Here is a 25858-nt window from a genome sequence, read left to right on the forward strand (position 1 = left end):
ACATGTTTAAAAAAAAAAAAAAAAAAAAAAAAAAAGGTTCAACACCTTTTAAGCTATTAATTAAAATTTGTAAAATTGTATTAAATAGTAAAATTCAACCTAGTTAATCAAAATAAGCTTCAACCTGCAGAACATCTTATTACCTTGATGTAGGATGGAAATTAAAATCCCTAATCAGAGCAACATGCCAGAGCTTTTCAAAACTACCAGGCTGCGATTCTTTTTACTCTGTACATAATTGTATTTCTTTAGCAGATAAACATGAGTAAACATGGTTTCCAAGCAGAAACACTCACCCAGTCTTAAAAAAAGCTTTAATTCTGAAAGGATGACAAGAGAAAAGGCTACTAAATACAAATCATACACTATAGCAGTCCCACAGAAAACAGCTGTTCAGGGGTATCAACACAAATTGCATATCGATCAATTTAGAAAAAAAAAAAAAAAAGCATGAATCACATTTAATTGCTTTTATTTTCAAATAAGACAATTTCAAAGTCAGAATAAAGCAGGTTAAATGATGTTCCAACAACCCAGGAAAGTCAGAATATTTAAAGTCTCTTGGGTGAGCAGGGCCCTGACGCTGGGTAACAGTATCTTATTGAGTGGTGTTAGTTCCCCTTCACTCATCATATGGTCAGCGGTCCATGCACATCAGACATATTAACACACATGCAATCCTTTCTCAAATGTACGACTGCACATCAACGCGCATCATTAACCTGCCCAACTCAAACCTCTGAAATTAAAATGTTCTTAAACTGTCGTCAACACAAGTTTTACAGTTTAAACTATCTAATGGATTCATTTATTAAAGAAACTCACTCTTCAGAATGTACCAAACCAGTAAAAAGAACCAAGGATCAACAATTTGTACATTCTTAAGCTGAACCTAAGATGATAACAAACATCGAAAGTGAAAGGGAAAACTCAAAGGCGTCTTGTTCTCAGGACATCTCTGAGGGAGACAGCTGGGCCTTCCTCATTGAGCGCAGGGCCTTTTCTCGGAGGTGTTTCTCCAGATCATCTAAGCTGTCGTCAACTTCGCTCTCTGATTCCTGCACAATATCAATGCATCTTTTAAATTTAGGAAACATTATATAGAAATTATACCATTATTGGTAGAAAAAAAAACCAAACAAACCTACAAGTCCTTTACCTTTCTTGAATCACCATCCTCCTCTGCAGCCCGACTTTCTTGAACGTCGCTGGTCACAGCGGCACTGCTCTTTTCCTTCTTATGCTTCTTGTGCTTTTTGTGCTTCTTATCTTTCTTATGTTTCTTTTCCTTCTTCTTCTTCTTTTTCTTCCCACCACCATCCACATCAGAGTTCTGCAAAAGATTTTAGATAATGCTATCAAATGTCACACGTATTATACAGATTTCAACTTTGTCAACCCCCATCAGAGATTATTTCTTTTTTTAATCACAGGTGCATCTGAATAAATAAAGAGTCTCATCAAAAAGTAAAATTACATATGCAAGACCATTAAGAAGGATTTTTAAATATAGAAGAATGGCCTATTGAAAATGATTTCCATTTACTGTGCAGTGTATTCACTGACTACTTGGTTATGGTTAATTCATAGGAAATCTGCTGCTAAGGGTCAATCAGAAGCTCAGGCTGCTTCGATTACAGGTGTGAAGAAGTCATTTTCATGTAAACATCTGCAAAAACAAAGCAACCCTACAAAGAAAAATTTTCCCTAGAACTATCAAGCCTTCCACATCTGTCTGTTTTGCTTTGCTGAAGCAAATCATTGCTTGGAACCAACAGAGAGCTGCAGCCTATGGTTTGAAACCACCAGAAGCCACTAGCTGGAACCTGGATCAATCTACTGATTGACAGGTTGATCAAGAAAAAAAATACGTTAGGAATAACCTGAACATCAGAAACTTAACAGAGCTGCTGTTGAAAACATTTCTGAGGACTAGACCACTGTTGATATTGTAAAAAAGAAACAAAAAAAATCCCTTTTGGTTCCTCAGAAAGGACACTGCTATGGATTAGCAACAAGCAAGCAAACAGAAGCACACTGATCCAAACAAGCATTATAATAAACAATGTGAACACTTTGAATGATGTCTATCATTTTGTCATCCAGGGGAGCATTAGTTCAACTTTATATGCACATCAAAATGGGTGCCCAGTTGGACTCTGCTTAAAGGTGTTTGACTAGTTAAGACTATAAAACCATTCTGCTTTTTTGAAGTCGTAGGGAAACAGCTGTTCTAAACATTACATTTCCGAATTCTCCCAAGTGGTGCCCGACTTTACACGAGTGAATTAAGTGAATTTCATTGGCGGAAAGTACGCAAGCAAGTTTGATTGTGGCCGGTTTCTCGGAAGCATCTTGCTAACCAGTTAGCAACTTAGTGCTAGTAGTTTCCCAATAGAAAATTCCATTGGGACCAAGTAGCACTAAATTGGTGACTTAGAAACAACGCTGTCAAGGAACGCTATGGACAGCGGAAACATGCAACAGGAGGAGTTTTGTTTTGGAGGTCGTGAATGAGTCTCCTCCGTCATACAATGCACCCTTTTTTTTTAAACCACGACCTTTGACCTTGTCTGCATCCGAAGCTCTGGTGTCTCATCTTCCTAATACTAATATGTTCTCGATGGGACTTCAGTCAGATAACGGTGGAGAAATGCAGCACGGCTAAAGCAGGAAGTGGTACTCTGTGTGGGAAAATTAAATCAGCCTCCCTATGCAGCCTGCTGCCAAAGGGAAGTGGTTTGAATCATGTACTCTGGACAACAGTCCAGACAGGCAGGTAAGATGCTGCTGATATTTGCCTCCATTTCAGGGATGGAAAAATCCCGTCTTAAGACATTGCTCTTCATACTTTTTAGAGAATTTATGGGGGAGTTCAAAAGATAAAGTAACAACCGAAATAAATGAGTTTTTATATTATTCTTGACTAACCTTGCCTGGAGACTGACTGCCAGAAGCACTGCTAGCCTTTTTAGCAGGGGGTGGTGGTGGAGACCCACTCACAGAGCGAGAAGGTGAGGGGGAGGCAGAGGCCGGACGCTTCTGAGCTGCAGGCTGAGGGGAAAGTGATCTGGAGGATGCTCTCCTTATCGGCTTTGGACTGGGAGAGATTCTATAAACAAAGGAAAGATAGTTAGCAACAAATTATGTAAAACGATTACAAAAGATCTGCCACTTCTGGATGAAAGCTTTTTCTATCTGTACCGTTTATTCCGTGGCTCTGGGGTGCGAGACACCCTGCGGATGAGTTTACTGCCCTGTGGAGGGGACAGCTGTCTTCGCTGGTTGGACGGAGACATGCTGGGAGATTGAAAGCGTCTTTGGGGACTAGTGGATCGCCTAATAGGGCGACTGCGGTTCGCCGGCGACCTGGAGAGGCGTCTAGCAGATCCAACAGGGGATCGAGTGTCCCTGCTTGGCCTGGCAGACAGCGGGCTCCTCCTGTGTCTCGGAGGAGAAACAGAGGAGGGAGGAGAACGTCTCCGCTGAGGAGGAGAACTTCTACGTTTAGGCGACCTGGAGGAGCGCCGCTTAGGACCAGGAGAAAAGCGTTTCGTGGGGGAATTGGACAGCTTCCTCTTCTGTGGGGGCAAAGGTGAGGGGCTGTAGCGACGCTGGATAGGAGGAGAATAACGCCTGGGAGACGGAGACCTACGACGCGGAGGAGGGGAAGGAGACCTGAGAAGAGAAGTATTTGTAAAGCAAACCACTTCAAAACTATTGATAGGTGACTATTTTCATTACAGCAACAGTACCTGCGTCTAGGAGGGGAGGGAGATCTCCGACGTCGCGGTGGGGAAGGAGAGCGACGTCTGCGTACTGGAGATGGAGAACGTCTCCTCCTGAATGTGTAAATGTATAAAAACATTTAAATCTCACATTGGGTAAAAAGAGAAGACCCTGAACCAATTTAACAATGAGAAAAATAATGATATTTTAAAAGTATACCCTACCTTGGGGAGGGGTCTCTATGCCGCCTACGAGGTGAGGGTGTACGGCTCCGTTTCCTTCTAACTTCACCATTTCTGGCGCCTGGCCCCGCTGTCGGCCGCTTTGGTCCTTCGTCTTCTGAGGACGAGGATCCTGAATCTGAAAACAAACAAAAATATAAATCAGTTTCTTGTCAGTTATGACTTTATGCTTTGCTGTAAAGAGAAAAAAAACAAGACAAGGTTGGATCTACGACACAGCTTCTAAAGTCCATGAGACAATGGAGGCAAGATGATAGAGAGAGAAACTCTGTTTGGACAGGGAGGAAAAAACAAAACAAAAACGCTTCTTAACCTGAAGAAGACTGTTGATTCTGTCTGCGATACTGACGTCGCTGCTGCACCGAATCTGCTGTTGCCCCTTTCTCATTTTTATCCTCCTCTGAAATGTAAAGCATTAAGTGTCTGATCAGTGTGAGCAATGCCAGGAACAGTTTAGAGGAAGTTAATTTGGTCATTATATGGTGAAAATTTAAACAGTATGGTAGACAACCGACTCTTAATGCATAAAAAGGCATTTTGTTTTCTTACTTTTCAACCCTTTCCATTGTGTCACATTAGGTACCACCTCCACTATTTTTCACTATAGTGAAGGGTGGTTCAAGTATAAGTGTTTAACCAGTCTTTTTGGATGTTTTCAATCTCGTCCCAGACCACCCTCATGAACTTGATGAACACATTCCAAAACGGATTTTATAGCAGCTTTTCTTTCCTGCAAATGTTCCATAAAAATCAGATTTCTGAAGCGCTTAATTAATCATTTTAAACAGATTTTTGCTGCAGCTCCCTGTTCTATTAGTTCCATATTTAACATGTGGAGCTTCAACATGTTTATAAAGGGGGAATAAGTTTGCAGGGATTGTGCTGCATTATTGACGGGGCTCGTTTTGATTCTCTTCTAAGATGAAAACTCTTACCTGATTCAGACCCTTCAGATGTTCTGGCCTTCACAAAATCAGGAGGAGAATCATCCCTTCCTCCAGGTTTTCGTTTCAGTCCTGAAAGCAACTCTTGAGTTTAAAAATACATTCACAAAGATGAACAATTTTGAATGTTGTAAAGGGACAGAGATCTATGTCCAAATGGAGGAGGTTGTACCTGATGATCTGGGAGGGGAAGGAGAGCCCCGGCCTCTCCTGGCCCTAGGAGAAGGCGAGCTCTTTTCTTTCCTAGCGGGGCTTACAGATACATCGGGATGATGGGCTTGTTTTCGGGGTGGTGTGGTAGATATTCTTTTAACAGGTTTTTTAGGTGAACGTGACCCAGAGGAGCTGCTACCAGAAGATGAAGCAGAACGGGAACGTCGCCTAAAATTAACACATTTATAAATACCCAAGACAATTAAAAAAGCTCAAATCTGATCTTATTAATGAATATTTCAAAAGATGACACTGACCTGTGAATAGGGGACCGTCTGTGTCTGTGCCTGGAGCCAGTGGGGCCACGTCTAGGTGGACTCCTTCGTCGAGGAGACATTCTCCTCCTGGGACTTTGTCTTCTACGAGGGGAGTAAGATCTAGTACAGCGAAGAGGAAACAATTTAGTTTGATATTTCATACATCGATATAAACAAGGCAAAGGCATATATTAGTATAGTGGTGTGTGTAAAGTGTCACCTAGACCGAGAGCGTCGTCTGCGGGAACGAGAGTGAGAACGTGAGCGATGGTGGGGCCTTTCCCTCCTAGAGTCCTTTTCCCTTTCACGAGATCTTGGTCGTTCCTCTTTCTTCGGGGATTTTTCTCTAGATGGTTCTTTGACTTCAGCCACAGAGTCTGCTTTAACTGACTCTACAACTGTATCACTACCAAGAAAAGAAAAATGGATTTTGAAGGAAGCGTGCAAGAAGATAGAAACCAAATATATTTTAGATTCAGAGGAAAGGTTTACATTAATCCTGTAGACGAAGCTTCTTGGATAACCGTCTCTGGCAGGCCTGTTCCTGATGTGTCCGGCTCCTCGGGCTGCTCTGATGTTTTAGTGTTTGACTGAACCACAGGCGGAGGGGGAGAGTCCCCACCAACCGGGCTAGGTTTACGCACTGGGGATCGCGATGGACTGCGTTTCCTTTCGCGTTTTCCTGGTGACCTCGTCTTCCATCTGATCAGACAAACAGCAGGAAACATTTTAATATAGAGATAAATGTATAAAACCAACACTGGTTCAGATTGAGCTAAACATAGGGAGAATCGTCACTGCCGACCAAAACTATACTTGTCTTTGACCAAATATAGAATATAAACATTAAATGAAGTTATCTGTGTATTCATCAACATAGGATAAATACATTTATACTTACTTCACTGTTTGTGGATGTAGAATTTAATAAATAAGATTTTGACTAAAAATGTCTGTTTGTCCTGTAGATATCTGGGGTTTAATTGGTTATAATAAAAGAAAATAAGCGTGTAAATTATATTTTGTACTCATTTCGAATGATTCATACAGTTAAAAACACTGAAGGTTGATAAAAAAAATGAAATGTCAAACAAATTTATAAAGCCTGGGTTTTACTTATAGCTGGCCAGAGGTAAAGGGAGAGCCACATGTTTTTACTACCGCCACCCACTGGACTGAAGGTGTAGTGCAGTTTCATTGGGCTTCCACAGTAATGAGAGAGCAACCCGATGAATTACCCGGATAGTAAAAATCCTGGGGTGTTAAATTCCAGTGCTTTCAGTGGAAAAGGAGCCATATTTTATTTATTTATTTATTTGATAGGGACAAGTATGTTTCATGCATCATATCACACACTACAACATTTTAGCTAAGGCTAATTCTCAATGTCTGTCCCCAGTTAGGCTTTTACACAAAACACAGTGACTGTACACAAGAACAACAGAGCAAATTACACATTAAAACATCACAGAAATAAAATCAGGTCAGTTAGATTATTAATGTTCACATGACTGACCTCTCAATAAAAAGTCTTTAAGTTTATGTTTAAAAAGGACCCAGTTTGACTCTCCCTTCAGTTCTGCAGGTAATGTGTTCCATGTTTTGGTGCCTTGTACAATGAAAGCTGATTTCAATTACAATTTTTGCAATTGTAGCAAATGCTTAGCCTGGCCAGCCAGACGGAAATACATTCACTGCGCAGGGGGCAGGACTTTATAATGCATGGCTCTTGGCGCCAGAATACCCATGAGCAGCCCTTCTCTGCTAGCATTACAACAGGCTGGCGACCGCAAAGACCAATGATGCAAAGAAAATTAAGGAACTACTTGAGACCACATGTTATATCCTCAGATTTTTAGGTAGAACCTCAAAAACTGTTAAATTTCTTAAACTGCTTAAAATCTTACACGGACCACAAAATTACAAAAACAGCACATCGCTTTGAGTCTGTGTCACATCCGTTATCATCTGATTGGTTCTAACCCGAGGAGGCTGACTCTCTTAGTCTTGTCTTAGAAATAGAGTTGTACCTTCACCAGACTAATATGCCGTGTACATGTTGCATCAGTCTGGCTGGCCAGGCTAGCAAAAGCTACGTCCTCACGCTCATACACCAGGTAACAAAAGAAAACCCTCACCTTCTTGGACTCTTTGATCGAGTCCTTTCTCTTGTCTCCTTGTCCTTCTTATCCTGGTCAACCTTTTTCAAGGTGGCAAGTTTCTCCTGTTCAATCTGCCAGACATGGAACAGTTGTGTTGTTAACATGGGCAATTAACCATTTAACAGAGTTAGAATTTCTTTATCCTGAAGCCAAAAAGAGCCCGACCGATTTGACTTTCAAAAGTGGAGCAGTACGGCTGTCGCCATAGTGTTCCGCTTGATTAATGCATATAAATAGCTTTATTATAATTCATGCAGGGAGTATTACAGATTATATGGAGACTACAATGTAAGTTGAAAAGGAAAAACAGAAAAAAAAAGCAGAAAAGATGAAAGAAAGAGGAGATAAAAGGGAGACAAAGATAAAACATCTTCAGTGTGCTTCGTCACTTGCAAAGAGATGTGAAAAGAACAGCACAACCAACGGATACAGTATAAGAGATACAATAAAGTAACACCTTGATACTATTGCTGAAGTAAAATTAGCATTATTTAATCTGACATGTCACTGTGGCAGCTGAAGATAAGAATATAGACTTTCTTTATGGAAGTGAATCTCTAAGGCTACGTTCACAAAGCAGCCCGAAGTGACCCAAATCCGATTTTTTTTTGCTCTTATGCGACCTGCACCTGATCTTTTCATGACAGTCTGAACAACACAGATCAGATTTTTTCCAATGTGACCCAGGCCACATGGCTCTGTGGTCCTGAATCTGATGTGAATCTGAGCTTTTCAAACACGACCTGTGTCTGAACGGCCATTAATCATTAATTTAACCTGAGCGCCATTAATACCCAACAAAGGTCACTATTCTGCGTCTTGCTACGCAGAAGCGGCAAGAAAAACAACAACCATGCCGGATGATGATCCAGAGAGTAGTATGTATGTTTAACAATCTCGAAAAGATTGTGTTTATAAGGTTGGGAAAGATCGCTAGATGTGCTCCAGCTCTACCATCCATGTTTACTTCCGTAAACAGAGCACGCTCGCTTCTGATGTCTTTACATCCCCTACTGCGCATGCGGGACACTTGCGTTGTATGAATGCAGTACACACAGGAGATCACATACAAGTCGCATATATTTGGAAATGTGAATAGCAACGCAAAAAAAATCAGATTTCATCATTACGGCCTGCAGTGTGAACGTGGCCTCAGTACCTGGAGCCAAGCACCTGTAGTTGTTTGTTAGAGTGCACTTGTGTATGTAAAGTTTATCCAAAGGAAAAATGCTTAATAGTGGTTGCGAAGAGCCAAAGATGCGCCCCTCCGGAGCACAGAGGAGAGTGCTGGGGAGCCAAAGGCCCAGACGCCCAAAGGGATACCAAGAGCAAAGGCACCCAGAAGGGGCCAACCCAGGAAGTCCGACCCCCCACCAAGGGAGGAGCAGAGACTTCTCAGAGAAAAACCCACAGCCACCACAATGAGTTAGGATTTTAAATATCCTATCAGCCTAAGTATAGAATATTGAAATCCTTTCTACAGGAATGTTTTAAACCTATGAAGATTTGAGCCCATTAAATGATCTTTTTCTCATTGGGTTACAATAACTGTTATTTATTTATTCGGGGCTCTCCTCTAATGTGAGATGTTCCTGAGCCGCTGTGTTATGCAGGTCATCACCTGTCTCTGTCGGATTTCTTCTTTCTTTTGCTCCAGAAAAGCAGACGGGATGCCAGCAATGTTCTCCTGAGCGCTCAACAGCAGGGGCCAAAGGTCTCTCATGAACTCCCGGGCATTCTTCCCGTTCAAGAACCCTGTCAGGTTGATCTGCATCATCTTGCTGTCGGGATGCTGCAACACAAACATGAAGGGAAAGAGAGAAACAAATATGGCCGTTTAAATAATTGCAGAGAAAACATTGGGAGGGAGGCAGGGTCCCATGAAAGGGGTGTCCTACCTTCTAACCCTGTCTAAACTAATCCTTAGGTGAAATTAGCTTTATCAAAATGTATAACATGTAGAACACTGAAACAAATACTTAACATCTCAGTGTTTCACTATCAGAATTGGAAACATAAAAAGAAAAAAAGAAAAAAAAGAAAGAAATAAATAAGCGATTTACTCAAACTGTATTGTACTCACAATCGTTTGGAACTGAATATGTGAGTTAGCTGAGGGGAGACATGTCTAGTAGTATAAAAATGCATGCAAAAAAATGCTGCTGTAAAATATTAATAACAGTAAACCCTATAACAGCATTTCGAGAGATTATTTGTATTCCTCAGACCTACCCCACTACTTTTCAGTCCCCTATCACTACCCACCCCCATTTCTTCCAGTCTCCCCACAGTCTACACTTCTGAGGTTAAACAAGTAAGCACAATACAGAGTGCATGAAAACCAAACACAGCAAGTACAGTCCCGGTGTCTTCAGTGAGTCCCGTGGGATCAGTGGGCACGGAGCTCCATTGGCTTGCTTCCGCCTCCCTACTGCTTGAGACTCAACCACCTTGAGCATAATGTTATATCATTTATCTAAATTGCAAGAGACGAACAAGCAATAATGAGTACACAGTTAAACAAAAGTAGATATTTTATTTAAAACTAGATTAAATTGAGACACATCATCATCTCAACTCTATTACAATACAATTTCTTTCCACAATGTCAAAGTACTTTACAGTTAGCTCAATCAAAACCGCAAAACTAAAAGAAAAACTATGGCAAACTAAACTCAGAAGTAGAACAAATGAACTAGAACTGATCCTGATGTGAACATTTGGAATAAATACCAAAGAATTTTAACACAGAGAATCTATAGTCATATACGAGGCCAGTAATGATGCTAGCAGAGATATTCCATTGTTTCATGGTTTTGGACCCTCTGAGGCCTTATATTCTTAAAATCAAATATACTGAATATGTGCAATAACCAACCAATACTTGGGCATCAAGAGGTTTGAATGTAAGGTGAGTGTATAATGGATATTTTTGGTTTAGTTTTATTATATTAAGTAAACATTGTTAAGGGAAATAAAACCCTGTGACACAAAAAAAAAAAAAAATGATTTCAGGTTAAAGCAGAGCTAAAAGTATTTTTTAAGGTGTCCATTGGGAAATTACTACTAAGCTGAAAAGTATTGTTTCCAGTAAATGAAATGGTGTTTTGCTGACCTCCAGTGGTTGAAGTTATCAATGTGCAAATGTAAAGCACTTATCTTTAATTTCAAAGATGTGCATTTAAAAGTTCAGCAAAAATAGAAGAATAATATTGCAGCAACATTAAAATAGAAAGTTTTTGCCTTAAAAATAAGAAGAAAAAAACAAAAACAAAACAGAATTTATAAGGCCAGACCAAAATCAAAAGAAAAGAAAATAGTTTGAGTTAAAAAGAGAATGGTTAAAAACCTTAAAAAGTAAAAATACTTAAGTTGGTTGTATTAGTAACCAAATACAAAGTCTCCAATTTGAGATTCGAGAAAAATGAAACATTCATAACAAAAAAAANATGTCACACACTACAACATTTTAGCTAAGGCTAATTCTCAATGTCTGTCCCCAGTTAGGCTTTTACACAAAACACAGTGACTGTACACAAGAACAACAGAGCAAATTACACATTAAAACATCACAGAAATAAAATCAGGTCAGTTAGATTATTAATGTTCACATGACTGACCTCTCAATAAAAAGTCTTAAAGTTTATGTTTAAAAAGGACCCAGTTTGACTCTCCCTTCAGTTCTGCAGGTAATGTGTTCCATGTTTTGGTGCCTTGTACAATGAAAGCTGATTTCAATTACAATTTTTGCAATTGTAGCAAATGCTTAGCCTGGCCAGCCAGACGGAAATACATTCACTGCGCAGGGGGCAGGACTTTATAATGCATGGCTCTTGGCGCCAGAATACCCATGAGCAGCCCTTCTCTGCTAGCATTACAACAGGCTGGCGACCGCAAAGACCAATGATGCAAAGAAAATTAAGGAACTACTTGAGACCACATGTTATATCCTCAGATTTTTAGGTAGAACCTCAAAAACTGTTAAATTTCTTAAACTGCTTAAAATCTTACACGGACCACAAAATTACAAAAACAGCACATCGCTTTGAGTCTGTGTTACATCCGTTATCATCTGATTGGTTCTAACCCGAGGAGGCTGACTCTCTTAGTCTTGTCTTAGAAATAGAGTTGTACCTTCACCAGACTAATATGCCGTGTACATGTTGCATCAGTCTGGCTGGCCAGGCTAGCAAAAGCTACGTCCTCACGCTCATACACCAGGTAACAAAAGAAAACCCTCACCTTCTTGGACTCTTTGATCGAGTCCTTTCTCTTGTCTCCTTGTCCTTCTTATCCTGGTCAACCTTTTTCAAGGTGGCAAGTTTCTCCTGTTCAATCTGCCAGACATGGAACAGTTGTGTTGTTAACATGGGCAATTAACCATTTAACAGAGTTAGAATTTCTTTATCCTGAAGCCAAAAAGAGCCCAACCGATTTGACTTTCAAAAGTGGAGCAGTACGGCTGTCGCCATAGTGTTCCGCTTGATTAATGCATATAAATAGCTTTATTATAATTCATGCAGGGAGTATTACAGATTATATGGAGACTACAATGTAAGTAGAAAAGGAAAGGAAAAACAGAAAAAAAAAGCAGAAAAGATGAAAGAAAGAGGAGATAAAAGGGAGACAAAGATAAAACATCTTCAGTGTGCTTCGTCACTTGCAAAGAGATGTGAAAAGAACAGCACAACCAACGGATACAGTATAAGAGATACAATAAAGTAACACCTTGATACTATTGCTGAAGTAAAATTAGCATTATTTAATCTGACATGTCACTGTGGCAGCTGAAGATAAGAATATAGACTTTCTTTATGGAAGTGAATCTCTAAGGCTACGTTCACAAAGCAGCCCGAAGTGACCCAAATCCGATTTTTTTTTGCTCATATGCGACCTGCACCTGATCTTTTCATGACAGTCTGAACAACACAGATCAGATTTTTTCCAATGTGACCCAGGCCACATGGCTCTGTGGTCCTGAATCCGATGTGAATCTGAGCTTTTCAAACACGGCCTGTGTCTGAACGGCCATTAATCATTAATTTAACCTGAGCGCCATTAATACCCAACAAAGGTCACTATTCTGCGTCTTGCTACGCAGAAGCGGCAAGAAAAACAACAACCATGCCGGATGATGATCCAGAGAGTAGTATGTATGTTTAACAATCTCGAAAAGATTGTGTTTATAAGGTTGGGAAAGATCGCTAGATGTGCTCCAGCTCTACCATCCATGTTTACTTCCGTAAACAGAGCACGCTCGCTTCTGATGTCTTTACATCCCCTACTGCGCATGCGGGACACTTGCGTTGTATGAATGCAGTACACACAGGAGATCACATACAAGTCGCATATATTTGGAAATGTGAATAGCAACGCAAAAAAAATCAGATTTCATCATTACGGCCTGCAGTGTGAACGTGGCCTCAGTACCTGGAGCCAAGCACCTGTAGTTGTTTGTTAGAGTGCACTTGTGTATGTAAAGTTTATCCAAAGGAAAAATGCTTAATAGTGGTTGCGAAGAGCCAAAGATGCGCCCCTCCGGAGCACAGAGGAGAGTGCTGGGGAGCCAAAGGCCCAGACGCCCAAAGGGATACCAAGAGCAAAGGCGCCCAGGAGGGGCCAACCCAGGAAGTCCGACCCCCCACCAAGGGAGGAGCAGAGACTTCTCAGAGAAAAACCCACAGCCACCACAATGAGTTAGGATTTTAAATATCCTATCAGCCTAAGTATAGAATATTGAAATCCTTTCTACAGGAATGTTTTAAACCTATGAAGATTTGAGCCCATTAAATTATCTTTTTCTCATTGGGTTACAATAACTGTTATTTATTTATTCGGGGCTCTCCTCTAATGTGAGATGTTCCTGAGCCGCTGTGTTATGCAGGTCATCACCTGTCTCTGTCGGATTTCTTCTTTCTTTTGCTCCAGAAAAGCAGACGGGATGCCAGCAATGTTCTCCTGAGCGCTCAACAGCAGGGGCCAAAGGTCTCTCATGAACTCCCGGGCATTCTTCCCGTTCAAGAACCCTGTCAGGTTGATCTGCATCATCTTGCTGTCGGGATGCTGCAACACAAACATGAAGGGAAAGAGAGAAACAAATATGGCCGTTTAAATAATTGCAGAGAAAACATTGGGAGGGAGGCAGGGTCCCATGAAAGGGGTGTCCTACCTTCTAACCCTGTCTAAACTAATCCTGAGGTGAAATTAGCTTTATCAAAATGTATAACATGTAGAACACTGAAACAAATACTTAACATCTCAGTGTTTCACTATCAGAATTGGAAACATAAAAAGAAAAAAAGAAAAAAAAGAAAGAAATAAATAAGCGATTTACTCAAACTGTATTGTACTCACAATCGTTTGGAACTGAATATGTGAGTTAGCTGAGGGGAGACATGTCTAGTAGTATAAAAATGCATGCAAAAAAATGCTGTTGTAAAATATTAATAACAGTAAACCCTATAACAGCATTTCGAGAGATTATTTGTATTCCTCAGACCTACCCCACTACTTTTCAGTCCCCTATCACTACCCACCCCCATTTCTTCCAGTCTCCCCACAGTCTACACTTCTGAGGTTAAACAAGTAAGCACAATACAGAGTGCATGAAAACCAAACACAGCAAGTACAGTCCCGGTGTCTTCAGTGAGTCCCGTGGGATCAGTGGGCACGGAGCTCCATTGGCTTGCTTCCGCCTCCCTACTGCTTGAGACTCAACCACCTTGAGCATAATGTTATATCATTTATCTAAATTGCAAGAGACGAACAAGCAATAATGAGTACACAGTTAAACAAAAGTAGATATTTTATTTAAAACTAGAGTAAATTGAGACACATCATCATCTCAACTCTATTACAATACAATTTCTTTCCACAATGTCAAAGTACTTTACAGTTAGCTCAATCAAAACCGCAAAACTAAAAGAAAAACTATGGCAAACTAAACTCAGAAGTAGAACAAATGAACTAGAACTGATCCTGATGTGAACATTTGGAATAAATACCAAAGAATTTTAACACAGAGAATCTATAGTCATATACGAGGCCAGTAATGATGCTAGCAGAGATATTCCATTGTTTCATGGTTTTGGACCCTCTGAGGCCTTATATTCTTAAAATCAAATATACTGAATATGTGCAATAACCAACCAATACTTGGGCATCAAGAGGTTTGAATGTAAGGTGAGTGTATAATGGATATTTTTGGTTTAGTTTTATTATATTAAGTAAACATTGTTAAGGGAAATAAAACCCTGTGACACAAAAAAAAAAAAAAATGATTTCAGGTTAAAGCAGAGCTAAAAGTATTTTTTAAGGTGTCCATTGGGAAATTACTACTAAGCTGAAAAGTATTGTTTCCAGTAAATGAAATGGTGTTTTGCTGACCTCCAGTGGTTGAAGTTATCAATGTGCAAATGTAAAGCACTTATCTTTAATTTCAAAGATGTGCATTTAAAAGTTCAGCAAAAATAGAAGAATAATATTGCAGCAACATTAAAATAGAAAGTTTTTGCCTTAAAAATAAGAAGAAAAAAACAAAACAGAATTTATAAGGCCAGACCAAAATCAAAAGAAAAGAAAATAGTTTGAGTTAAAAAGAGAATGGTTAAAAACCTTAAAAAGTAAAAATACTTAAGTTGGTTGTATTAGTAACCAAATACAAAGTCTCCAATTTGAGATTCGAGAAAAATGAAACATTCATAACAAAAAAAATAAAATAAAATAAAAAAAGAGAAATTAAAAGCTTTCTGTATTTTATGTCCAATGTGACATGTGTTGTTCTTTTCCCTCTTTGTTTAAATATGGTTATTCATTTTATTTTTATCCTTACATAAACTTATCCCCAACAATAAAACACTAATCCATTTTGATTGGCTGAGATTTTAAAGGTTCTTTTTAATCAACCAAAATGTTGTTCCTAAATAAAAACTTAAGAGGATATAGAAGCTGCTGAGAGGTGCAATTATGAATAAACGTGCAACCTCACCCTACAGAAATTGAGGTGAAACTTGCAATCCGGACGGTCAGTGAGACAATACTTTTCAGTTTTTCAACAGGTAAGAAAACTAAATATAATGCCAAGCAACAAGCTATTGGCTTTTCTTTTTTCTTTATTATTCTTTTTCATATATAACATTTAAAAATGAACGTAGCAGCATCATTTTGAACTATAAATCAATACGGACAGTATGATTATGGCACTGTTCAGTTTTGTCTTTCACTGGCATGATATGGATGATCCCTATATACAACTCACCTCAAAACACACACTGCATCATGAAGGGAGAGTTGGGCTCAGAGACTTTGGGCTCAGGAGAGAGCTAATTAGATGTTGGTGCTATACTTCTGATGCAAGGTATAACATCCATATTGGTTCAGGCCTTTTAAATCATAAATCACATCATCATTAGAAGACTGCTGATAAAGGCATGTTGTCACAAAACAGCAAAACATGGTCATGTAAAACAAATCAGACTATTTTTCTTTTACCCACTCATTTTCAGTGTCACTAGGATCTGCAAATATCTGTTTATGTCCCTTCTTACTGGCTAAGCAAAAGCCTTAATTTAAAAACAGGTATGTAAACAAACAACACAAAGTTAAGACAATGACTTTACCTTTTCTTCAAGTTGGTTGAATATGAACTCTATGACCACGTCATCCTCAAACCCCAGAATCTCAGTCACACGTTGCGTAATCCATGGTTTGATGACTTCTAGGTTCACTTTGGTCATGTCCACCTAGGGAGAAAAAACATAAGACACCATGTTAATACAAAAAAAACAAACATGTTCTACAAAAAAGGAAACATTTTAATGTAGCAGCAATGTTGTAGTTCAGTCTTCACCAACAACTCCTCTCACTTACTTCTACTCTTACTACACGAAAGCCTTCTCCCTTCAGGGTTGGGCAAGACAACATTAAGTTTAACTGGACTTATGTGAGAAAAAAAAAAAAAAAAAAAGAAAAAAAAAAAGAGGAGTTAAAGATAATGAAGTCTAACTGATGCTTCTGCAAACACCCAAAAACGACCACAAATCGGCTGGAATCTCAAATATCTGATGTTTTCATGCCAATAGAAACACTCTCCTTCTGTTAATGTTTTTGTAGATTATTGGTTGGTTTTACATGAGTCAGTTGATTTCATACCTTTTGTTGTTTTCGTTCTATTACCTGATCAGTCCTTTTCTTACATTCTACAGTATAAAAGAAATAATAAAAGCTGATCTGATTTGTGCTAATATCGTATTGGGTCAATGTCAGTTTCAGCAAATTCTCAAAGCTGAAATATTGGTATCGTTTTGGAAGTTGTATCGGGACACCCTTAGTTTCAATTATCTTGTGCTTTTCAGGATTGCCCTGCGATGGACTGGCAACCAATCCAGAGTTTGCCCTGCATCTCGCCCAATGACCACTGGAGATAGGCACCAGCCCACCTGCATGGTATAGAAAATGGATGAATATTCAGCAGTTAATGCACTACTTTATTTGTCTGTTGCAGCAAATTATCTTCCTGATAAAATGAAAGTTCTATATTTACAGGAGTATTTGTGATTCTATGCAAGAACAATTTTATAGCCAAAAGGACCCACATGTATCTTTAACACTTTCTGTGATTGTTTTAAATGCCACTGTAGCAAAATATAGCAAGAATTAAAAATGTAAAGTCCAAATCACACATTTCCCACAATACGTGCAGCAATTCTTACTCACCTGAAGTATTTGGTGTCCATTTTGACAGTGATTCAATTATTTTCTAAGGCTTTGCAATTTTAAGTAAAAAAAATCCAACCAATTATCTGATCAGTTACCACTTCTAAGGTTTGGATTCTTCTAAGAAAAGGATTCTTTGTTTACTGCTGACCAAAGTAGAAAAGATAAATATTTATTTTACTAGACACCTACCAAACACCCACATGATTTTTGTGCGACTCCTAGGCAACAGTTTAATTTATGATAATTTGCTTATTTATCAGTAGCAGCTATTTTAGTTTGATAAGAGGTGTCAGCTAGTATTACTCATCTATACAGATAGAATAGTCTTAGGAACAATGTATACAATAAAAACCAAAACAATAAAGAACACCAGAGATTTATATTTTAATCTATGAAATAAAGTCAAGATCTTACCCACTAACCCCACAAGGAACACACATATTGTAATATATATTGTAATCCTTCACATTTTTTGTGCGTCTATTGATTTGACAGTCATAAATAGAAAATATCGGCTTGATTTGCACAACTCTTAGTGATATTTTACTTTTGCAGCTTGGCTAGAAGACTTCAAGTTCGCAGACTTTCACAAAAAAATAATAATTGTGCGATATAAACAGCAATTTCACTACTGCGTAAAGTTGGACACCACCCACCTTCTTGTCCAGACATTCTGCAAATTTCAGCTGCTTTAGCAGTTTTTTGTGCTTGTTGCTGAAACGGTTGTCTTGCTCCGCACTCGTACCCTAAAAAAATACAAGCAAACATTATTAGTCAGAATATCTGAGCTATTTCTAACTCTTCAAAATCAATATACAACTTTCGTAGGTGTCACCACAATCAAAACAGGTTGAAAGAAATGCAGGACATTATTGTGCAAATACTCAACTGACATGTTTCTAAGTTTTACAGTTAGAAAAACGTAAAAGTATTAGTGAATAGCTAATCGGAAACACAAGCGACGCACCGGGCAGGCGCCATCTTAAGCCAGGGTCTGGCCTAATTCCTGCAACAACCTAAAATAACCTAAAACACTACCAACCAGCAAAACAAAGGTTAACTAAATAAATCAAAAAGTACTTCCGCAAGCAACAAATTGTTCATATTAAAGCTTAGCTGAATAAAAGAAAGTCCCCCAAACCGGCATTCAAATTGTTTTCCATCAGTTGATAGACGAAGCCATGACCGCACCGCTTCCAACTGTATGGCCTCCAACTTAAATCACACACGCCGTATTGACGCCAAATAGCAATAATATATCACCATGAAATGAAACAAACGGGTTATAACGTATTATCAAGTTATTTTAAAGCACTTACGCGGAAAAATCCCGCGTCCATTTTCGTTGAAATACGATTGTGACAGGCGCCGTGAAGAAAGACGTACGTCGCCCCGGTGAAAATCTCGAGTGGGAGCCGGATGGAGCGGGCGCCCCCTACAGGAAGGAGCCAGGCATTACACGTAGAAACTGTTTCCTGTTGGGTCGGATTTTTTCTTCTTCTCCTTTTCTATTATGGCGGATCGCAAGCAAGTTTAAGGTGCATACCACCACCTACTGTGCATGAGTGTGTAGCAACATTACTTTACATCAAAATGTATTTTTTAATTTTGTATTCTGTAGATAAATAAATAATGCTTTCCTTAATCTATGAATATATTTTATATTTCCTTCATTTCCCAATATTCCTTTAAGAATCCATTCTTTACCAGTCCTTCCAAAGATCCTTCTCAATTTCTCCCTTTCATGTTCATAAGTTTTACAGTACATCAGCACATGTTCTATATTTTTTTTCTCCACATCCTTCACATATATAATTATTTTTCCTCCCTATTAAATATAAATAGTCATTTACATAGGTATGACCAACTCTTAATCTGATCATTATCACTTAATCCCTTCCTCTTCTCTCATTAATGATCCTGTTAATGAGATATGATTCTATTAATAATCGTTCGATATCTAAAAATATCACATTTGTATAATAGAATTTAATGCATCTATTTGTTGTTACTTGTTACAAGTTGTTACAAGAAGATTATGTAAACAATTCTATGCTATATATTTTGTTCTCTATTTAAGGTACAAAATAAACTTTCATTAGAAATAATCAAGCTGTAAGGCTACCAGGGATTAAATAAAAACAGACAATGGTCTTAAGATCATATGACTCTTTTGTGAGACACTTTTCTTTATTAGTTAAAAAAAATATATAGAAACATGAACCCATCATCCCAGCTCTGAATGAATGTGCTAACAGGGTAATTTTGTTGAAAATTGTTTGTTAAGCACGGCCTATGAACCTTGTCAGAGCTGGAGGAAATAATAATGGGCCTAAAAGCAAAGTATGAGAACATGAAAAATTATTCATGGTAAATCTCTAAAGTAAATAGGAGGGTTGAGCTTATGAAATATAGTTAACCAAAAAAAAATAAAAAATAGATTTTCAGACATTTCTGAGTTGGTGCCTATGGAAAAGGATTAGGGCCGTTGAAAAAAAAAGAAAAAAGGTATTTATATCTGAATTTAATTAAATTATTCCTCAGGTTCAAGTCAAAATTCTGAGATTGAAGTCAGAACTCTGGCCATAGGTCAGAATTCATTAGCCTTTTTTTTTTTTTTTTTTGAGTGACCCTAATCCTATTCTGTATGTCCCTTTTCAAATATCTATCAATTTTCTCCCACACTTGTTTTTGGTGCAGTTTTATCTCATTGATTCTGAAAAATTATTTAGAATTATAATTGGAGATTATGATTAATAATCCATCATTTTAATCAAAGGCAAAAAGTAATGACAAAAATATACTATATTTATTTTGCCGTTATTTATTATTAACTGTGTAGCATCATTATCTTTTTCTATGGATAGAGTAAAACACTACTTCGTCTGAATAATATTTTTATTGTTCTTGAACACCATATTTTTATTCACTATCAGAAATAATAGTTATTCAAACCCAGTTCTGTCTAAGAAAATCAAATAATCTCCTGTCAAAGATTCTACATCGAGGGTCTATTAATTTTATTATTAATATCATGAAAGAGTGAACAGAGAGACATAATGAACATTGTGGTAAATACAGTCCAGAGTTAGATGAGCAGCCATTCCAGAAGATTCTGGTTTAAACAATGGTTTGGTTACTCTGAAGGCTGCAGCTGGTCCATACACTGTAACACAAAGGGTGATGTAGTGCTGCATGGAAAGATCAATGGCGCTAAAGCAAAGTATGAGAATGTGAAGAATTGATAGTAATGGTTACTTTCTCATATGTAAAGAGAAGCTTATGACGTTACACAAAACAAATATGATAAAAAGCTTAAACAGTGCATGATTTCCTGAAGCAGACTGAGACATTTCTGTTTCCACTGTAAATTGTAAGGCTCTGACTTGGAGCTACTGGTAAAAGACAGATGCTGTGTCAAAGTGAAGTAAGAGCAAGCATATGGGTAAATGCAGGCTGAAGAAATGCAGTGGTGTAGCATTTGTCTCTCTGCTGCTGAAAAGGCAGTGCTAGCTGACTGGAAATCCCTCTCTGGTCCTCTTGTCTCTAACAGAGCACAGCATATCTGTCACCATCTCATCGAGCCCAAAGGCTGGAGCCCAGCCCCAATCCCTCCTGGCGTTGGAGTCATCAAATCTTACAGGCCAGCTGTCTGCTGCAAAGTAACACAAATGCATCATCAGGTGTATGGTAGAATAGTGGGAGTTTAAGAGCAATTAAAATGTTTATTTCTGAATAGAAGAATATGAGGGTTAAATTAAATTAAAAGGTAATTAAACTGGTAATCCAGGCTGGTCCTAATTTCAGCGTGTGAGGGCCGGTCCTCCTTAAATCATACAGGCCCTAAGACTTACTCTCCGGCCAAAGCACCTACCTGTGACAGTAAATAACTCAAGGACCTCATGAAGTAATACAATGTTAACTAATAAAATGATGCATGCAGTATAAATCGCCCTTCCTTGTCATGCACATCCTTGATGTTAGCATATGGTGTAATTTTCTATTTCTATTTCTACAAACTGTAAAATCCTTGCAACAAAATAAATTATAATAAAACTAAAATGCTTTCTTTAAACCAAACTACGATGTTCCTCTTATATTTGGTGAATTTATGTTAGAATATTTTGCAAAAATATGCTGCGGTGCATGATGAGGTTTTGCATCTAAAGGCAAACGTTTCCTGTATTACGTGCATTGTTGCCAGGTTGGGATGTTTCCCAATCTGGCAGTCTAGGATGGCCGTCTATGGGTGAAAAATGCTTTTTTTTCGATTTATGTTCTAAGAGATCAGTAGACTTTGGTTCAAATTGGGCGACATTTCGTATATCAAGGCGGTTTATGAACATTATGAACAGGTTGAGTCCATAAGTGGAAAAATGCCAGGGTCGAAAATCGTTTCCAGTCTGAGCCTGCAAAGAGTGGTACCACAAATAAATTAATCATCCAGCTTTATTACTATTATCTCATAAAAATAACCTGTGTTGTAATATTGGTACCATTTACTTTAGACAGCGCCTTTGCAGTTCCTCTCCATAGAAAGTATTATTCACCCAGTGGTTCTACCAGTAGGTGTGTCACTTCTTCAGAGAACCATGAAAGGTGCTACTGTATTTTTACCATTGACCTTTTTGCTTAAAAAAAAAAGAAATACACCCATCTAAGTGCACTTATTCATTTACAGCTTTGTCTCTTTCCTGGATGAAGCCGTTATCTGGCTTTTGTTAACTTTGAATATTTTTTTTGTTTTTCTTTCCCCACAAACTACTCCTGATTCTGTTTTTTTTTTCTCTTTGGCTGCATCTCATTTTCTATAGTATAGAGATACTGGCTGAGTTTCTGGTGCCATTAATTTTGAGAAACATCTTTGTTTTTTTTTCGCACATAAAATAACCCTATCCCACTGATTTCATATGTAGTGGTGTTACTTTCCTTGACAGAGAACCGAAGGTTTCAATGCTCCCATTAACTCTATATAAAATGATCTATGTGTGGTTTTGTCAAGCTGCAGTAAAGAGGGTTGAACAGAGCAATCGCTAAAATTAACTCTATATACCCTCTTTTTTATCTTCAACAAAGATGGTTACTGCTGACCCAGTTCTTTTTTTTCTGTTTCATTTTCCTGTCTTCATAACTTTAACTTGTTGAAAGCAGAAAACCAATCACACTGTGTTCAGTTCCTCCCCACTGTCACCACATGCTTCTTCACCAGGGACTGCTGCAAAGTCTACAAGGCTTCCTTACATTGTTAACTTTATTTCAAACTGATAATGTATTACCGACTACACCTGAATCAACACAATTGGATTGTTGTAGAATATTGAATGGAATTGGATTTTAAATGTTTGCAAAGAAACTGGTTCTGATTGGTTTGTAAAGTGCCTGTACGGTGGATGACATTTGTCATGAATTTGTGAATATAAAGAGACTAAAGTGAATTGCATTGACATGACATGTTGAGGATAGGCTGGTTAAGCATTTTTAACACTTGTTTTTAAAGCCCTTCATGGTCTCACTCCGCTATATTTACTGAGATATTAAATATAGCTCTCTGGTCTGTGATCGTTCCTTTGAGTTTACCGCACCTAAAGTGTAGAACAATCTGCCCCTCGGTCTGCAGGTTCTCACTGATCTGCACCTTTTTAAGTCCAGATTAAAGACTCTTTTTTTTAAACTGGCTTTTAATACTTAAGCCACATTGTTTTATGCTTATGATTTTGGTATGATTTTTTTTTTTTTTTGCAATGTTTTTATCTTTCTGTGAAGCACTTTGGTCTTCCTGGTGTTGTTGTAAAGTGCTATATCAGTAAACTTTGATTCGATGTCTAAATGAGTTGTGCAATTCATATATAAACAAAAATGTTCATGCAACACGTTTGCATAGGTCATACCAATTGTCTGGCGGACAGAGTCTGGATTGTAGGTGACCTTAAGGTTTGGGAGATGCTTGCGGATTTCTTGGGCCAACTCTTGTGGGGTAAAGCTCATGGCAGCTATGTTGTAAGTGCGCAAAGACAGCTGACACTCTGGAGTTTGCATAAACTCTATGGTGGCGCGATGGCAGTCAGAGATATGCATCATGGGAAGTCGGGTGTCAGGTCTCAAGTAGCACTCATGGTGACCTGTGCTGAGAGCATCGTGGAAGATCTGAACTGCATAATCTGGAACGACATAAGTCTTAAGATTTTAGTCAATCCTATCTATCTTATCACAATGGATTTACACTGAATGCCAGATGACTTTGACTTGTACCTGTTGTTCCTCCACCAAGAGGAGTGTTGACTGATATAACCCCAGGGTATCGCAGGCAGCGGAAGTCCAATCCATATTTATGATGGAGATACTTAAGAAAGAAATGATAAAGATTAGGTCATTTTTGTCATATTATGGCCAAAAAACTTTATTTAACTGCAATTTATCTAATAGACTGACAAAAAGTAGAGCATGGGCTAATTAAGCATTTTGTAAAATCATGTTTTTAAACTTATATTCTGTGTTCTGCCATCTTTTACTTATTACTCCGTAGAAACACCATCTGCTACAGTGCTAGGTGTTCAGAGATAAGTATGTCTCTGCCAGCTTTACTCATCTAAAGACTTACATTTTTGTCCTTTTGTCTTTGCCATTAGCTTAAGCTCAAGCAGACTGTGTGTAGAACGTCCGTGCACTGCAATTTTTATGTATTTCCAAAGATTTTCAAATGGATAAAATACTTGACTTTGTTTGGATCCTTCTAACACTTATACACATGTTTTTTTTTATATTGAATATAAAATATTCAATTGCAGCTCAAAATTGATTTTCCTTGTTTTTCTGAAGAAAAACATACCTATAGTATGATGCTGCCACCACCGTGCTTCACTGCAGAGAGGTTGTATTTATATTAATGGGTAGTGATCAATGTCCTCCTCATATAGAATCTACATGCTTGCTGTGTTCCCTTCATGACTTTTGATAAATAAAACTGACTTCCTTAGGTTTTTCTTTCACCATAAGCTTCCTTTCTGTTAATTCTTCATAAAGACTAAATTTGTGAATTGCACAACTAATATTTCTACTAGAGCTGTCAATCTTTGCAGCTCCACCAGAGTTTCTATTTACCTCAAGGTTCCTTCTCTGATTAATTCCCTCCTTCCTCTGCTCATCACTTTAAATGAATAAATAGGCTTTTAAATTTATCTGGTGGTATCCAATGAAAAGTAGATGACCAAAAAAAAAAAGCAGATTCAGATTTTTATTTGTAAAAAAAGACCCACCATCATGTTATTTTCCTTTACTCTCCCTATGATAATCTGCCATGCTCTATCGCATCATGTCCCAATAAAATACAGTGGTGTTTTTGATCATAAAGTGACAAAACAAAGAAAACTTAATGAGCATGAATACTTTTGTGAAGATTTCTTTCCATTTAAGTTTGCGTTTGCAAACTGTACCTCTCCCATCAGTTCCCCGTGCACTTTAGAGACTCCATAGATGGTTCTCGGACGCTGGACACAGAGATCAGGGGCAGGATCCCGTGGAGAAGAAGGACCGAATGCTCCAATAGTGCTAGGGACGAAGAGGCGAAGGCAGTTCTCCAGGGCCAGGTCCAGGACATTGTGTAGACCTGGAAAGGCAATAGAAACTCAGATATGGGCTGCTTGAAACCTTCACCAGACTTAAAAAAATAATACATTCTAACATTGGATACCAAAACTGACCTGTGATGTTTATCTTTCGGGCTAAAGCCACATTAGCCTCACCCACAGCACTAAGCAAGGCGCTGTAGTGGACCAGCCAAGTAATGCGGTTATTTACTATCAGCTCTCTGAGGCGCTTGTAGTCCAGCACATCGGCATACACAAACGGGCCTAAAAGAGAAATAATTAAGAATAAAAAATGGAAAATGAGAAACCTTTTAGAGATTAAAATGTTTCAGATGGTAGAACCTAAACAGCCTTTCCTCACCACTGGCATAAACATGCGATGGGGGCTTCTTGATGTCTGACAAGATTACGCTCTCCGGTCCATACTGGCTCCTGGAAATCATCAAAGTTACAAGATAGTTCCAGTTTCAAATACTTTAATGTTTATGTCAGGAGTTTGCCGGAACTCACCTCAGCATCTCAGCTAGACCCACACCCAACTGCCCCAAACCACCTGCACACAGAGACATGTGACTAAAAAAATAATGTAGATATATTCTTACATCAATAAAGGTTTGGCTCGAATTTCATGTAGAAAACACACAAGAACGGTAGACAAAAAGGGTTTTTGTTTGTGCCAAGGCTTTATTCCAGAACAAACGTCACCCAAGGCTATTATTCTATTTCCTTTTATCTCCCAAACACTGTCTGTTCTCACTCTATTGTGTTTAGTCAAAATGGGGGTCCTGTAGCAAGTGCAGGTTGAAAAACAAAGTGCACGTGTCTCTTGTAATTCTCTGTTGTGGACAAATGCTCACCAAAGCTTCTTTCCTTAAACTGTCAAATTTGTCACATTTTATTGCATCTTTTTTATAAATGATCTGAGGAATTTTTCCTATTACTTTGCTCACAAGATGCCCATCACCAAAGCACAGCAGAGTCAAAAGTACACACATTTGTTACTTAAGTAGA

The 25858-nt window shown here is 38.4% G+C and overlaps 2 protein-coding genes across 5 annotated transcripts in view; both read right to left on the reverse strand.

Annotated features, from left to right (window-relative positions):
- Positions 1–295: 295 nt before the first annotated feature.
- srrm1 (serine/arginine repetitive matrix 1) lies at positions 296–18713 on the reverse strand. 4 transcript variants are annotated; one of them, XM_015393067.1, is made up of 18 exons: positions 18584–18713; positions 17921–18010; positions 16166–16288; positions 13440–13610; positions 11790–11884; positions 7524–7553; positions 5878–6087; positions 5606–5791; positions 5386–5505; positions 5088–5296; positions 4907–4987; positions 4285–4371; positions 3954–4089; positions 3756–3842; positions 3205–3678; positions 2932–3112; positions 1160–1333; positions 296–1058 (listed from the first exon to the last, which is right to left on the reverse strand). In XM_015393067.1, exons 1-18 carry the CDS (start codon positions 18602–18604, stop codon positions 948–950), a joined length of 2586 nt encoding a protein of 861 aa, XP_015248553.1. In that variant the 5' UTR covers positions 18605–18713; the 3' UTR covers positions 296–947. The 4 variants fall into 4 exon arrangements, with proteins under 4 accessions (XP_015248553.1, XP_015248551.1, XP_015248552.1 ...); XM_015393065.1 differs by lacking the exons at positions 11790–11884; positions 13440–13610; positions 16166–16288; positions 17921–18010; positions 18584–18713 and adding an exon at positions 9169–9695 and having other exon boundaries at positions 1149–1333; positions 7524–7618; XM_015393066.1 differs by lacking the exons at positions 11790–11884; positions 13440–13610; positions 16166–16288; positions 17921–18010; positions 18584–18713 and adding an exon at positions 9169–9694 and having other exon boundaries at positions 1145–1333; positions 7524–7618.
- Positions 18714–20224: 1511 nt separating this feature from the next.
- Positions 20225–25858, reverse strand: part of LOC107096419 (L-threonine 3-dehydrogenase, mitochondrial-like) — a 6924-nt gene continuing 1290 nt past the window's right edge. Inside the window, exons 3-9 of the mRNA XM_015393060.1 lie at positions 25358–25400; positions 25209–25279; positions 24962–25111; positions 24695–24867; positions 23514–23604; positions 23153–23422; positions 20225–20919 (exon numbers count right to left, since the gene is read on the reverse strand). Coding sequence (XP_015248546.1) covers positions 20774–20919; positions 23153–23422; positions 23514–23604; positions 24695–24867; positions 24962–25111; positions 25209–25279; positions 25358–25400 — 944 coding nt within the window. The 3' untranslated portion in view covers positions 20225–20773. The remainder of the gene's footprint in view (positions 20920–23152; positions 23423–23513; positions 23605–24694; positions 24868–24961; positions 25112–25208; positions 25280–25357; positions 25401–25858) is intronic.

The sequence above is a fragment of the Cyprinodon variegatus genome, unplaced genomic scaffold (genome assembly GCF_000732505.1).
Source record: "Cyprinodon variegatus isolate N-32 unplaced genomic scaffold, C_variegatus-1.0 Scaffold623, whole genome shotgun sequence".
Classification (NCBI taxonomy): domain Eukaryota; kingdom Metazoa; phylum Chordata; class Actinopteri; order Cyprinodontiformes; family Cyprinodontidae; genus Cyprinodon; species Cyprinodon variegatus.

What these genes read in the sequence shown, in the direction of transcription:
- srrm1 (XM_015393067.1), bottom strand. Translation starts at nt 18,604, where the DNA reads ATGGACGCGGGATTTTTCCGC. An exon ending in TGGACGCGGGATTTTTCCGC is followed by an intron (nt 18,011 to 18,583) that starts GTAAGTGCTTTA and finishes GTATTTTTTTAG; the next exon opens with GGTACGAGTGCGGAGCAAGA. An exon ending in CGATCAAAGAGTCCAAGAAG is followed by an intron (nt 6,088 to 7,523) that starts GTGAGGGTTTTC and finishes TTGTCTGATCAG; the next exon opens with ATGGAAGACGAGGTCACCAG.